Source organism: Strix aluco, chromosome 17, assembly GCF_031877795.1.
Source record: "Strix aluco isolate bStrAlu1 chromosome 17, bStrAlu1.hap1, whole genome shotgun sequence".
Classification (NCBI taxonomy): Eukaryota; Metazoa; Chordata; class Aves; order Strigiformes; family Strigidae; genus Strix; species Strix aluco.
The window spans coordinates 1263534-1277892 of record NC_133947.1 but is presented as its reverse complement, the minus strand read 5'-3'; the positions used below and the strand labels follow the sequence as shown (position 1 = coordinate 1277892).

At 58.6% G+C, this 14359-nt stretch overlaps 1 protein-coding gene across 2 annotated transcripts; it reads left to right on the top strand.

Annotated features, from left to right (window-relative positions):
* The first annotated feature begins 1127 nt into the window (after positions 1–1127).
* Positions 1128–12642, top strand: TBC1D20 (TBC1 domain family member 20). Of its 2 annotated transcripts, none has more exons than XM_074843188.1 (8): positions 1128–1280; positions 3809–3994; positions 5734–5814; positions 7252–7438; positions 8181–8282; positions 9121–9262; positions 9931–10115; positions 10255–12642. In XM_074843188.1, exons 1-8 carry the CDS (start codon positions 1238–1240, stop codon positions 10508–10510), a joined length of 1182 nt encoding a protein of 393 aa, XP_074699289.1. In that variant the 5' UTR covers positions 1128–1237; the 3' UTR covers positions 10511–12642. The 2 variants fall into 2 exon arrangements, with proteins under 2 accessions (XP_074699289.1, XP_074699287.1); XM_074843186.1 differs by having other exon boundaries at positions 1151–1280; positions 5731–5814.
* The last annotated feature ends 1717 nt before the right edge of the window (positions 12643–14359 follow it).

The following is a 14359-nucleotide window of genomic DNA, read 5'->3' as shown; positions in this document are numbered from 1 at the left end:
GAACACAAACGTATCTCCTGCGAGAAGGATTTTTTTTGCCATAAAACCAAAAAACCTGCCTCTTCAACGAGGCGTTGAAATTCTTAGTTTTTTGTGTGTGTTGCCATTTCAGTGACTTGTTTTGAGTCTTGTAACGCTCGTGGGGCTCAGCTGGAGCGGCTGTAAGCACAAGGGCACCCGTCCCTCTGGGTGAGCTCCTGTCCTGAAGCTGTGGCAGCAGTTGCTTGTCCTGGGCACTGAGTGCTCTTCCCTTGGCGTTCAGCTCCTGCCCCTCCTCTGAGCACCAGCCCTTATTTGTTCTTTTTGTGGGGGTGAGGGCCACGTGCTTCTGTGCTACTTCTGTGCGGGGTAGGGTCGAGCATCTCAGTTACAGCGGAACGCGAAACACGGCCCCTGTCTGCGAGGGTCGCTGTGGGGGAGATGAGGTTTGTCAAATGCGCCAGGGCAGCTTTCACCTCCGGGATTTCAGCCAGTGGAAAAACATTGCACTTCATCTTCTGTATCTGAGAAGGATGTGAAAGTTGGACCGTGTTCACTGTTATTTTGACGTGCTGTAACGTAAAAGCACCCGGTATGACAAAAGTACAGCTTGTGGTTGTTTGCACGGGGTTGGGAGCTGCACATGAGGTTTTAACCCCATTTTTTTTGTTATTTCGAGCAAGGTGGGGTTTGCAAACCCGAGTGCTTGCTGCTCCCTCTGAGCTTAAAGATGTGGATGAGCCATACACAGGAGGGGACTGCGAAGGGCTGACAGTCCCAAGGCCCGTGCCCAGGGAAGCACCAAAGCCTGTGCCCGGAGGGACAAGTGCTGGTGTGAAGCACAGGGTGCTGCTGCGGAGGGGATGCGGGGGGGCGGGTTTAAGGGCGGGTTGTATGGCGCTGGCAGATGTGTAGCCCGGCCCTGACCGCGCTGGGGAGCAGCTCTGCCACGGAAGTCCAGGGTTTGGGGTTTTTGTCTAAGAACCAGCTCGGAGCGAACGTCCCGGAGCAGCGGGGACAGGGCGACACGTGCTGCGCGCGCCCTTCTGCGCATGCGCAACTTGCCCCCCCACCACGTGATCCGCCCCGGGCCTGCGCCTGCGCCGTGGGGCGCCGTGACGTGTGAGCCGCGCGCCGGCGGCGGGGGGCGGGGGGGAGCGGGCGGGGGCGGGACGGGACCGGAGGGCGCGGGGAGCGCGGAGCCCCGGTCCGCTCCGGTCCGCTCTCCGGCCCGGTATGCGCCGCAGCGCCCGGGAACATGGCCCGGCGGAGCCCGCCGCGCAACGGGGTCGGCGGTCACGGTACGGGCCGGGCCGGGCCTGGCGGGGAGGGGGGCGCCGGTTCCTCTCGTGTGGGCGGGGGCTGGAGCGCCCCCTGCAGCGCGGCGGCGCCCCCTGGCGGCGGGGCGGGCAGGGCTCGGCGCTGCGTTGGCAGCGCCCGGCGGGAGGCGGGAGGCGGGAGGCGGGAGGCGGGGGGGGGGGCCGGCCCGGGGGTCCCGGGGAGGTTCCGGGGGCTAAAGCCCCTCGCTCGGGCCCGTTCCCCGCGGCTGCGGAACCGTCTCTCGGCGGGGAGCGGGGTCCCTCGCCAGGCCGCGGGCTGGGGCAGGCGGGGCAAGGTTTGGCAGCTGCCTGACTCGAGGCCGGGCCCTCGAGCTCTCCGGGCTTCGCTTTTCCAGGCCGCCCATCACGGCACTAACCGGGGGGGGGCTCTGCAGCAGCGCCGGGGCCGGCCCGGCCGTGCGAGGGGCTGTGCGGGTGCCGCTGCCCGCGCGTCCTTCCCGCCGTGGGGCCGCAGGGCCGCGTCCCGCTCGGGAACGGCGCTCGGGCCGGGCCGGCACTGCTCCTCGCCCCGCGGAGATGGTCCCAGCTCTCACACACAGGCGGGTGCCGTGCTGGGGCGCTCGTCAGCGAGAACTCTTCCAGGGGCTGGTTTTAGCCGCAAAAGTCAATAAAAATCCGCTTGTGGGTCAGGTGGAGCTTTCGTGACGGTGCGGTTTGAGTTACGGTGCGATGAGCCCCCACGCGCAGAGCCTGTGTTTCTGTCTCTCCTTCAAAGTGTGACGCTGAGAGTTCAGGTTTTGTGGGTGCGCAAAAAAGCTTTTGAAATACAACTTTTTGGTAACGCTTGCAGCTATTGCCCGCTGTACATTTGAACAGTGTAATATCGGGGTATTTGCCAGTAGATCTCAGAAGAGGAGCCCACAATATGTGCTCCTTCCTTCGTACTACTCCCTAAGTTCTTTGTGCGTTGAACAGGAGTTTCTTCTCCCACAGGCTTTGTCTCTTCCTTCCCGAGGCTTCGGCATGTGGCAGCCCGGTGTTTGCGTGTCGCAGGGGGTAGGGAACGGCCAGCTGGTTTCTGCTCGTGTGCAAATAACTTTGCTTGCACAAGGGGCTGGAAGGGAGATAAAAGCAAATTGTGGTCACTGGGCGAGCATTAGAAGCTTTAATATTATCAGGAACTTGGTGTTTGGAGGAGACTTGGAGATCTCTTGTAGGCCGTTACAGCATGTTTTCATCCAAAAAGTGTTTAAAAAGGGTACTTTGAGACGGGAAGGCATTCCCTGCTTGACCTACTTAGCGTCCGTGTGTCTGAGCAGCCTGCCCTCCCGCCGTCTCCCGTTCCGACGCCGCAGAAAGTGGCGCCTCCAGCCAGGCGCTCGCATGTGGCTCCCCGGGAGCAGGGAGAGGGCCGGGGCAGCGCCGGAGGTGCCACGTGGGCTGAGGAGCGAGCTCCCCACGTCGCTGCCAGGGGACTGGGGCCTTGAGAAACAGCTGTTTCACCATCGGGATCCTTTTAATTCCTCCCACCCCAAATCCTATCCGGACACGTCCCTTATCGAACGATTCCCGTTTGGATCCCCAGCTGGATCTGTTGGAAAAGCCTTTAGGTAAAGGCAGCGTTTGCGGCCTCGTCCTGGGCTCCAGCCCCGCGGCTGCTCAGCAAAGTCTCCTGAGTGGAAACTCCTCTGGGGTGTGGGAAATCAGGTGGCCCCCGGTCTTCTCTCTCCTTCCTCATGTGAGGCAGCGGTGACAAATACCACGATATGGTGTGAAATAGTGTCCCTTGTCAGCTCCCCGGGAAGCGCTCCCGTGTCCTTTAAGTGCGTTTAACCCATCCCAAACCAGAGCACCGTGTGCTTTGTGTGTTATTCCCCTCCCTCTCTGCCCCCATGTTGATGTGCCCCACAAAACAGTGGTATTTGTTCAATGCTGGCTGAGCTGTGCGTTAGTTGACAAGTTTGTGTTTCTTGGGCGAGAAGGCAATACGCTGGTGATTTGTTAACTGGTGTGATTACGTCCTTTCTTACGACTGTTGCTGTCAGTGGAAGTGCTCAGGCTTCTCCCGAGGATGGCTCCATCCAGGAGCCGCTGCCTGGCTGGGAGTCAGTCGGAACATGAAGGCCTGGTCTTAGGAAGCACTTGACACCCGAGCCGGCGGCTGCGTCAGAGCGGCGGGATGGCTCTGTGTGGCTGTCACCATCCTCATCCTGAACGGAGCCACAGTCTGCCAGGGAGCGCGGGATCCACCCGGGCGGCGGTGGCAGCTCCTGTGGCAGCAGCGCAGTGGTCCCGCCCAGGGTGGGGTTGATCAGGGTGCGCTGGGGGTGCCCCCGATGCTGAGCCGGTGGAGATGGGGACAGTCAGCTGCTGGGTCCCCGTGCTTAGCCTGGCTGAGCCTTGCTGACCGTCCCGTGCCGTCCCTCTTGTGTGTGTGTGACATTGCTGTGAGTGGGTTTTGTGTGTCCCCCCCACCGCCCTGATCTGAGTCGCTGCCCCCTGTGTGCTGGCGTTGCCCATCAACGTGCCTCTTTGTGTTCTTCTTACAGATTTTGATTCGAAGAAGAAAAGAAAAGTGGCGGAAATTTATCAGGCTCTGAACAGCGACCCCATCGACGTGGCTACGCTCCGGCGGATGGCGATCAGCGAGGGGGGGCTCCTGACAGATGAGATTCGTTGCAAAGTGTGGCCGAAGCTGCTGAGTGTTAATACAGACGACCTGCCCCCGCTCCCAGGTACGGAACAGCCGGGACTCGGGTGCTTTGGCAGAACAGCTCGGCGATCTCTGCGCGCGCTGGAGGAGGGATCGCGGGGTTGAGGCACGTGCTTTCTGAGCCGCCTTTTCCCTGCGCACGCTGGTGGTTTCCCACCGAGCTCATGTGCAAAGGGGCCTCGTAGCTTTGCGCTCTGCATTGTATGGAAATGGCAGATTTGGAAACAATGCAGCTTCCTAAAAACAACATTTCCATTGTGCTGTGAGGGTGTTGTTACCTTTAGTGTCAGCGATGGGAATCAGTCCCCGTTGGACGCGGTTGGCGTGGCCCCGAGCAGTTGTGTGTAAGTCTGTCTGCAGCGGAAAGCATCAGACTTAATTTTTGTTGCTGCTGTGGAGCGGTGGCTGTGCCGAGCCCTGGCCTGGCCGAAACACGTCTGGGGTGCCTCTTCCAGGCACAGATGAAGCAGTTTGTTGCACGAAGTGTGTGTGGTGTTTGGTCAGAGCAGAAGTGGGGAAAACAACCTTCCTGATGAGGTACCTGCACGGTTTTTAAACCTTAGCTGTGCAGAAGCTCCAAGTCCTGTAGCTGTTACAGTCCCTGTCCCCAGGACAGATTTTGTTGTCCCTGAATCTGTGGCCGTTCAAAGTGTGCCTCCCCCCACGTCAGCCAAGAGCTCGATTGCTTTAGGTGACCAGAGCTGCTGGAAGACAACGTTTAACTTCACATGATCGCATAGATAGTTCAGTGTGCCAGCAAATTCTTTTCCGTTTTAACTATCTTAGCTAAGCATGGGTGGGGTTTTCTTCTGAATTATTTGTATTTAATAAACTATTCTTTGTGGTCTCCACAGCGTATCACGCCTTGTTGCTGCTGAGTACGCTTTGAATTGCACAGCAAAATTGTGGAGCAAAGGTGTTTCCAGGAATGCTGGGAGCGGTGTCAGTTTAAGCATTTTAACGTGTGTTGTTTAAAGAAATACGAGTCTCGTTTCCTCAAGTGCCGTTAGTGTTGGAATGAGCAGCAGTGCAAGTGAGGGGACAGGGCTGGCGTGTGACGTACGAAAAAGAGGACGTGTGATGGGGTGGTGTGTCTGTGTGTGCGGCCTCATCCTCCTGCCTCCGGCAGGGTTTCTCCCGGCTCCCTCACCAGCTCTTTTCCCAGTACCTTTGCACTCCTGTCCTGGTTTCGGCTGGGGCAGAGTTAATTTTCTTCCCAGTCGCCAGTACAGTGCTGCACTTTGGATTTAGCGCGAGAATAACGATAGCACGCTGATGTTTTAGTTGTTGCTAAGCAGTGCTATCCTAAGTCAAGGATTTCTCAGTTTCCCATGCTCTGCCAGCGAGGAGGCACACGAGAAGCTGGGAGGGAGCGTGGCCAGGAGAGCTGACCCCAGCCAGCCAAAGGGCTATTCCATACCGTAGGGCGTCATGCCCAGTACAGAAACTGGGGGGCGATGGCTGCTCGGGTGGGTGGTGAGCAGTGGCATTGTGCATCGCTTGGCTTTTCTTGGGGTTTATTTCTCTCTCTTTTTTATTATATTCCTTTTCATTACAATTATTATATTTTATTGTTGTTGTTATTTTATTTTAGTTATTAAACCATTCTTAACCCTCAAATTTTACCTTTTTTTGATTCTCCTCCCCATCCCACTGGGAGAGGGGAGCAGTGAGCGAGTGGCTGCGTGGTGCTTAGTTGCTGGCTGGCGTTAAACCCCCACAACTACTCAGCGTTAATCATATTCCTCTTTTTCTCAGCAGGAAAGGAGCTGCGAGAGGACAATAAAGATTACCAGCAAGTGCTACTGGACGTGCGGCGATCCCTGCGCCGTTTCCCACCAGGTGAGAGGGGATTCTCCTCTTCCCACCCTGTGGGAGGAAGGTCTGTGCCGTGGGGCTCCTCCTGGCTCACACCTGACTCAGGGCAGGGGGTTGCAGTGGGTGACGCTCTGTTTCTCCGAGCGCCTGACTTCTAGAAAGCCTTTTCCTTCTGAGCTTACAGCAGCTTCCTCACGCAGTGGAGCCGTTCTGCAGGTATCGGTTTCCTTCAGCTGCCTGTGGTGGTTTTTGAGGTGGCTTTTCCAAGGTTACGCTTCCCCCCGCCCCGGGGCACGGTTGTGGCGCAGAGCAGCCCGGATCCTGCGTCCCCTCGCCCGTTGAGAACAGGCTGAGATCAGGGTAGACAGAGTGCTTAAGAAACGTTCCGTTGGCTTCCGTTTATTTTCGACGGTGGTCTAGCTCAGGGGCAGGGAAGGCAGGTTTGTCAGTGGTTAGAACAATTTCTGCTGTAAAACAGCCTCAAAATCAGGGTCATGCACCAAATTTAAGAGAACTCTGAACCTTTAGGAGCAAAACGGTTTTGCAGTAGTTGGGTGGGTGGTGCCTTGTGGTGCTATTTATAAAACATTTAATCCAGCAGCTATCTCAACTCTGCAGAGCAGTCGTTATTTCTGGCCAAAATCTCCTTCCCACTTCTGCTGCTTTTATTTTGCATAAACAGTTGTTTCGCTCCGATTCGAGCACAGATACTGTGTGCAGGCCTGATTCCTGAAGGGTCTGCTAGTACAGATTTTTTTTTGCCCTTGAATGGCAGCCTCCTGCCTATTTTTAGACACATTAGTGAAGCAGGGGAAAAGGAGAACTTTGTCATTGCAGGATCTCCACTGGGACTTTCTGCTTGGCCTTTGGGCATTTTATCTGTTGACAAGGGCTGCCAGAAACTGGCTGCAGCTATGCAGGGCAGGGACAATGTTTTTCCTGTGACATCCTGTCCCTAAACACATGTTGTTAGCAGGGGACCGATAGAAAGTTGTGGCGGTGGAGGCCTCGCAACGTGATGCGGTTGGCACAGTTTCTGTGAAAGTGGGTCCTGTTTAATTTTTTCCTGGAACCCCTGGGAAATTAAAAATGATTACAGTGGCCTCAGCAGTGCTGGCTGCGAGGTGCAGTTGGCTCTCTGCAGCGCTGTACACATGTCAGCAAACCCTGCTGCCATCCTCCACGGCGACTCCCTTGCGGGCAGGGGCACTGCAGCTCTGAAGATTAAACAACCTAATGACTGGTTTCTCCTGGGCCATCAGAGTTTGGGGGGTGGGGAGCAAGATTAGGACTTGAGATATTTTTTTCCTGCTAGTTTCACCTCCCTCCCCTTTGCACATCCCTTGGGATCAGGCGGGTTGGTGGAGGCACAGGTCCTCTCCCTGCATACTGCAGGCACCAGGAGGGGACACAGGGAGGTGACACCGCCCATCCCACCACTGCCTGGTGCTGTCCCCACAGGGATGCCAGATGACCAGAGGGAAGGGTTGCAGGAGGAGCTCATCGATATTATCCTCCATGTCCTCAAGCGCAACCCCCAGCTCCACTACTACCAGGGCTACCATGACATCGTGGTCACCTTCCTCCTCGTGGTAGGGGACAGACTGGCCACGGCTCTGGTGGAGAAGCTCTCGACGCATCATCTCAGGTACTCAGTGGCGGAGAGGAGCCGCCTGCGTGTCCTGAAGCCGTGGGGATGCGTGTGCAGGTGGGGCTGGCCGGGAAGGCAGAGCCTGGGGTTAAGGCCGTACCCAGAGGGGTGCTGTGAGGGAGTAGCGTGACCACACGATAGCACATGGCTTGGAGTTGTGCTCTGGGGAAGAGATAATTGAAGGCTGTCGGTTAATTTGTAGCATCTCTCGAAGTTGAACAAGCCAACACACGTGCATTATTCATAGTTCTCAGTCCCTCTCTGCTGTTGGGGCCCCTCCTGGGGCTCAGCACCGTGCCTCCCACTTGCCTTGGGCAGTGTGGTCTGCACCACCGCTGTCCTGAGCCCCCACGGCAAGTGTTTGTGCACTGAAATGAGAACAAGCCTTCAGCTGGGAGTGATTTGGAGAGATTCTCCCTCTCCTCCCAGACGGGGAGTTAGGTTTTGGGTGCTGGAAAGTCTTTACGGTTCACACATGCGCTGCAGCAAAATAAGAAGTGTCAGCTGACACCAGCGTGATCGTCTGGGTCTGGATTTGCTGTGCAGATCAGCCCTGCGTGTCCCACATAGGTAGGAAGGGGGGGCCGTCCCAGATAGACAAAATTCCTTGGGGCTGGGGGCCACCCTGCCAGCAAAGCTGCTTGTTGCCAAGACGTTTATTTCCCTTCTGGCTGCCTCCCTGGAGGGAGAGCTCACTGACGTGGTTGCTTGACAGAGCTTCTTTTAAATCTTTCCTCAGGGATTTTATGGACCCAACGATGGATAATACCAAGCACATTTTAAATTACCTGATGCCCATCATAAACCAGATGAACCCTGACGTGCATGACTTCATGCAGAGGTACGCAGACGTTCCCTTGGGGCCTCGGAGCTCTCCCCTGCCAGTCTCTTGGCCCCAGCACCACAGTGGCTTCCGCAGAGTTAACGGTGCCAGCCCAAAGCCCTGTGGCACTCTGCTGCCGAGCAGACCCAGACCTCCAGACCTGTGCTGCCTGCCTTGGGGGTTTGGCGTGGTGCCATCTTCACCCCAGAGGTCTGCAGTCCGTCTTGGAAAGGCTGGGGGGTTGTGGACGGTGTCGTACAAAGCTGCCACAACCGCTTCACCTGCCTGGTTTTGTAGCTGCTGTCGTTTTGCTGTAGTCTGTTGCTGGTTCTGGGGATAATTCCCAGCTTGTGCAACAGGGACACGCAGGTGTAGTCCGGGCAGGATAAAGCAGGAAGGAAAGTGGGGAGGTTCAGTGCAGAGTCCTTTTCTGGGCAAGTGTCTCTGTTACGTTTCATGGCCAGGATGTCTTTGGGTACCAAGCTGGATTAGAAGCTCCCAGAAGTTAGTAAACCTTTAGGATGGAAAGGAATCTGAAAAGCTGACCGTGCTGCAGGACTTCAGGTGTCCTCAGGTCAGCGTGCCAGACAGTGGCGTGGCACCTCACACGTTCAGCTTCTCCTGGAAGCAGATCGCTTGGAGCTTTACTGCCGACCCTGCTGGATGGGAGACGAGTAGTGCTTTGCCTCGGGGTTGTATCGGAGGTGCAGAACGTGGATGTGGGCTGAGCTCTGGCCAATAGCCCGGTCTGTCTCCCCTTCCCAGCACGGAGGTGCGGTGCAGGGCTCGCCCAGGAGCCTTTCAGAGCTGCTTCTGAGCTGCTGGGCTGATCTAACAGCACTTTCTCTCTCTGCAGCGCGGAGGTGGGAACCATCTTTGCTCTCAGCTGGCTGATCACCTGGTTCGGGCACGTTTTGTCCGACTTCAGGCACGTCGTGCGATTATATGACTTCTTCCTGGCTTGCCATCCACTGATGCCCATTTATTTTGCTGCTGTGGTAGGTACTGGCTGGAGTGGGAGGGGGATTAACCGAACCGTGGCAAAGTGCTGGTAGTTTGGGGCTGCAAACCCAGTGCTGTCCCCGGCTGCACCCTGCTCTGCAGGGCACCCCGCAATGGCCTTGGCAAAGGCAGAGGGTGGGTGGGATCCGGGGGTGCTGTAGGCAGCCTGGGGGTGTCCAGATCTTCACGCTGCTCCATTCAGCGCCATGGAGGCAGCATGACCTGGTGTTTTCCTCTGCTTTGCCATGCTGGCCCTGCTGCTGGGCACTTGCTTGGGAGCCTGGCTGGCTGGGGCAGCCCTGCGCTCTGCGTCCAGCTGCCCTTTCTCCTCTGGGAGGCCTAAACAAACCTCAGTTTGAGGGCAAGGTGCGGAGTCAAGCCCTGCTGAGGTTCTGCCCGTGTCTCTGACCTGTCAGTAGCTCAGAAGACAGACAGAACTACCCAGGAAGGGGTTTTCCACAGCCTCGGAGTCTCCAGAAGCGTTTGGCCTTTCTTTTCCCAGACGGAGGGTGTTTCACTGTGGTGCATCCCCTCGAGGAAGGGCAGGGCTTTCAGCTGGAAGCAAAATGTTTATCTCTTCTGGCTCTGAAGTGAGTGCCAGCGAGCAGCAAGGAGTCGTAGGCGCTTTCCTGGCTGTCCTCAGTGCTCTTGCTCCTCTCTGCAGATCGTGCTGTACCGGGGGCAGGAAGTTCTGGATTGCGAGTGCGACATGGCCTCTGTCCACCACCTCCTGTCCCAGATCCCACAGGACCTTCCTTACGAGACTCTGATCAGCAAAGCTGGGGACCTTTTTGTCCAGTTCCCACCATCCGAACTTGCCAAGGAGGCGGCTCAGCAGCAGGCTGAACGGTGAGTCCAGGGCGGCCCATGTGTTCTCTATGTCCCCTTGCCAGGTCTTTCTCCCTCGTGGAGGCCTTCCCCCCTGGCAGGAGGCTGGTCCCAATGTTGATCTGGGGACAACTCCTTGACCCGTTTTCTTTTCTTGCAGAACTGCGGCTTCCACTTTTAAGGACTTTGAGTTGGCGTCAGTGCAGCAAAGACCAGACACTGTGTTGAGGCAGCGCTTCAGGGAGCGGCTCCGAGGGGAGGAGCGGACAAAATCCATCTTGACAAAGCCAAGGACCAACCGCTTTGTCAAGCTGGCGGTGATGGGGCTGACGGTCGCGCTGGGAGCAGCTGCCCTGGCCGTGGTGAAGAGCGCGCTGGAGTGGGCACCCAAGTTTGAACTGCAGATCTTCCCCTGAAGCCAGAGGAGGGACCTTCCCTGTCACTGCACCGTTCCCTGGCAGGAAGGGGTGACATTTGATGAAAGGACGTGTCCGGAAACGACCTGTCTGAAGATTATTTTTTATTCTTGCTGCGTCCTGTGACGCTTTTGGCCTTTGCGACAGAGACTGATGGGGACCAGCCCAGCAGAATTGTTCCCCACACCAACGCTCACCTTGTTCTCTCCTCCCCGTGCAGGGGTGAGCAGATGGGCACTGCCACCATCTCGTGAGGAACCAGAGGTTCGGACCAGGCAGGCTCTCCAGGCTGCACACAGGTGACTGTAAGAGCGGAAAGCCCTGTGTGGGCTCTACCGAAACGAGCCCGTGTTCTCTGGTGGGGGTAATTAGTGCGAGCGAGGGCAGATCCTCACCTGGAGGAAGGTGTCATGGCAGGGTTTGGCCTGGGTGCGTGTGAGCATGGGGGCGAGGGGCCGTTACACTCCTGAAGAATGGGGCAGCCCTCTGGCTCCGCGTCGCTGCCATCACACCCTGCCGCCTGCACTCAGCGTCGCCGGTGATCCGGCCCTTCCCTTTAGGCAACCTCTGAGAAGAGCCAAACCTTTCACAAACCCTGTCAGCACCCTGCTGTGAGGTTCTCTCCAGCGTGTAACACTCCCTGGCTCTTTTTTTTGCTTCCTCATCTTTGCAGCCTGATCTGTTTCCAGGGGAGAAGGGTAGAGGAGAGGAGCAGACCCACAGGACTGCCAGAGGGAGGTGAGCTCTCGGTCGCTGGGGCTCCTTCGCTGCTCCTATCTCAGGTCAGCGAGGCGGGAGATGAGTATCGCTCGCCCTGCCCAAGGTATGTGCTGTCGTGTGCCAGATTGCATCGCCACGAGTCTTAGCGGCACTGTAAACACCCGTTGCAGATGTTTTTTACAGCTCTGGAAGCAGGCTCTAATGCTGAGAAAGGCTTTTTCCACCTTGTGAAGCACTTTGCACAGGGCAGAAGTCATTGTGGTAGGAAGTCTGTCTTAAATCTCCCCCACAAGCTGGTCAGACTTCAGCCTCACCTCGTGGAATAACGCAAGTGAGGGAGTTTCCCAAAAGGCCACCCCGCGTCCCCGCATCGCTCCTGCCGCCCCACCCGGTCCCGTTAGCAGTCCGAGCGCTCCCCGCCCTCCAAGCTAAGCAGCAAACCCTTCTAGACGACTCGGTGTCCCACTGAGACAAAGCCAATAGACACTGTCTGCCTCTACCTCTCCCCTGAGCTGCTAAACCTCCCGCAAGTGCCCTTACCTGTCCCTCCCTGCTCCCACCAGCTCCCCCGCCACCGCTGCGTTGTGCCCAAAGCCACCTGGGCCATGCCCAGAGGCTGCACACCTGAAAATTGGGCGTCGGTTGAAAAGTTCTGGATTTTGGGATAGAGAAGAAAACCCGTGCCCTGCAAGACTCCGCACCCTCCTGTCCCAACCCCCTGCCTTGTCGCTTCCTCGCCGCCTCTGGGGGAGTTCTGGGTTGCCCCGTGAGCCCTCGCGCCAGAGGGGCCGTGCCTTTCTGCCCGTCGGGCTGGCCGGAGGGCGTGCGGGCAGCGTCACGCCTGACCCAGGTTTCTAGAAAGCTCTGAGCAGCGGAGTTGCCTTTGCTGTCTGCAGGCTGAAAGCTGGAGCGTGTGAATCTGCTCTCGCGTGGGCAGGGGGGGCCGAAACCTGGTCCCTCGGCCCCAGCTCGTGCTGGGGGTGAGAGCTGGGGGCTGCCCCTGGGTCTCCTCTCCCCACAGGGCTGAAGGCAGAGCCTGTTTCTGGCCCCGCGGCAGCAGCGGGGCGGAGGCCCGAGTGACTTTGCACTTTAGAAACTAGTGGTGCAGGAGAGGCTGGGGGGACCTGGGGGTGCTGCTGGAGGTCCCAGCACCCCTCTGTACGCTCCCCCACTGCCCCGAAGGAGGGGATGGCTGGAGCCCCACGCGGGGGGGAAGCCCCCGCAGCCCCCCCCCCGGCTCTCTGGCCATGATGCACTTTAGTTCTTGCGTTGTCCCCAGGGGCAGGAAGGGCCCGGGAGGAGACGGTCGCTTCGGGTGCTTCGGTTACTCTGTACAAAGACTTATACATACCCGTGTAAATGCAGATTTGTACAAACCCTTATAACTGTAAAATAAACAGTTACTAAACGCCTTTCCCTCCCCCTGTGCCGGCTGGGGGTGCCAGATCTGCCCTCGTAGCACCCTGAGGCCCAGAGCTGGCACCTCCCCACCCCGTGTGGCCTCGCACCCAGTGGCCCCATGGGGAGAGAAGCGGGAGCGGAGCCGAAGGGGCACACGTGTGCCCCGCTTGCTCCTCTCCTTCCATCTGCCTCCCTTTGGTTAAACGCCAGGACTCGCCCATGCCGGTGGCTCACCGGGGCGTCCCCCCAGCCCATCCCCAGCAGTGTGGCGAGCAGAGCAGGGCTGTAAATAGCCTGATCTTCCTGGCCCCTTTGGCACCCTGGGCCAGGCTCCTGGCTGCTGGAGGGGATCCTGGGCACGGTGCCCAGCGGCAGAGGCCCGGGCGTGCGCCGCTGAGCTGGGGGGACGCAGCCCCCGGGTGGGGATCGGGCTTTGCTGGGTCGGCCACGCTCACCGGATTGTGCCAGAGTTATTTTTAGTTTCCTTGTGGGTTCCTCTTCGTAAGTGATTTTTCTCGGTAGCACTCAAAGCCCTTTTGAGAGGGACACACAGAGGCTGGTGGAGGGGCTGCCGGGGGCTCAGCGGGGTTTTGGGGGCAGAGGGTGGGCAGGGCTGAGGTTTGACAGCGAGAGGGAGCTTGGGGAGCTGGCAAAGCGCCGTTCCTTGCACCACGTGCCTTCGTTATTGCGTTATGTGCTGCCCAGCTCTGGGGCGCTGTGGGGACGGGTGCCCTGCCTGGAGCCTGGGGTGAGCCCAGCACCTGCCAAGGGGGGGAAAATGCCCCCCAGGTCCTTCACCTGCGGGCACGGAGCTGCTGCAGGCGCTTCCCCGACACAGCCAGGCCCAGCCCCAGGCACCCGCGGCCTGTTTGGGGCACAGCGGAGAGAACAGCCCACAGGAAGTGTGGCAGGTCTTTTATTTACCCAAAAAGAGCACAAAGGGGGAAACAGTATCTGTACGGAAACCTGGGTGTAGGGATAGGACATGGGGGAACAGTTTTAGATTGAAAGAGGGGAGATTTAGATCAGATCCAAGGAAGAAATTCTTCCCTGTGAGGGTGGGGAGGCCCTGGCACAGGTTGCCCAGAGAAGCTGTGGCTGCCCCCTCCCTGGAAGGGTTCAAGGCCAGGTTGGACGGGGCTTTGGGCAACCTGGGCTAGTGGCAGGTGTCCCTGCCCATGGCAAGGAGTGGGACTGGATTTTTAAGGTTTTGTGCCGAACTGAAGGAGGTGCTGCCGGCGGCGGGGGCAGGTGATGGCAAAACCCGGCGCTCGTGGGGTTTCTGACACAGCAGCGGCCGCCGCGCCGCCAGCGAAGGGGTTTCTCAGCACCTTCCCTGCACAGCGACGGGGGGACAGCGGGATGGGATGGGCCTGAGCCAGCTCCAGGTGATCCAACACCCCCGGCTCCTCCTGCCCCATCCCCTCCAGCTTCAGGGGCACCGGGGGGGGAGCCGGCGGCCAGTGGCCCCCGTGAGCAGGAGCAGGGTCCCCATGGAGGGACTCACCCGGGGATGGGGCCACCCAAAGGCCATGGCGGGATGCGCCCTGCGAGCAGGGGGGTGCATCTCCGAGGGGAGGGGAGACAGAGGGATTTGCGAGTCTCTCACCTTCCAGCTGAGGGGTGCCCAGGCTCCCCGGGGTGAGGACCCGTCGCCGTCCCCATCGCCGTCCCCATCGCCGTCCCCATCGCCGTCCCCATCGCCGTCCCCATCAGGGCTGGCCCCGG

What these genes read in the sequence shown, in the direction of transcription:
- TBC1D20 (XM_074843186.1), top strand. Translation starts at nt 1,238, where the DNA reads ATGGCCCGGCGGAGCCCGCCGCGCAACGGGGTCGGCGGTCACG. An exon ending in CAACGGGGTCGGCGGTCACG is followed by an intron (nt 1,281 to 3,808) that starts GTACGGGCCGGG and finishes TTCTTCTTACAG; the next exon opens with ATTTTGATTCGAAGAAGAAA. An exon ending in CCATTTATTTTGCTGCTGTG is followed by an intron (nt 9,263 to 9,930) that starts GTAGGTACTGGC and finishes TCCTCTCTGCAG; the next exon opens with ATCGTGCTGTACCGGGGGCA.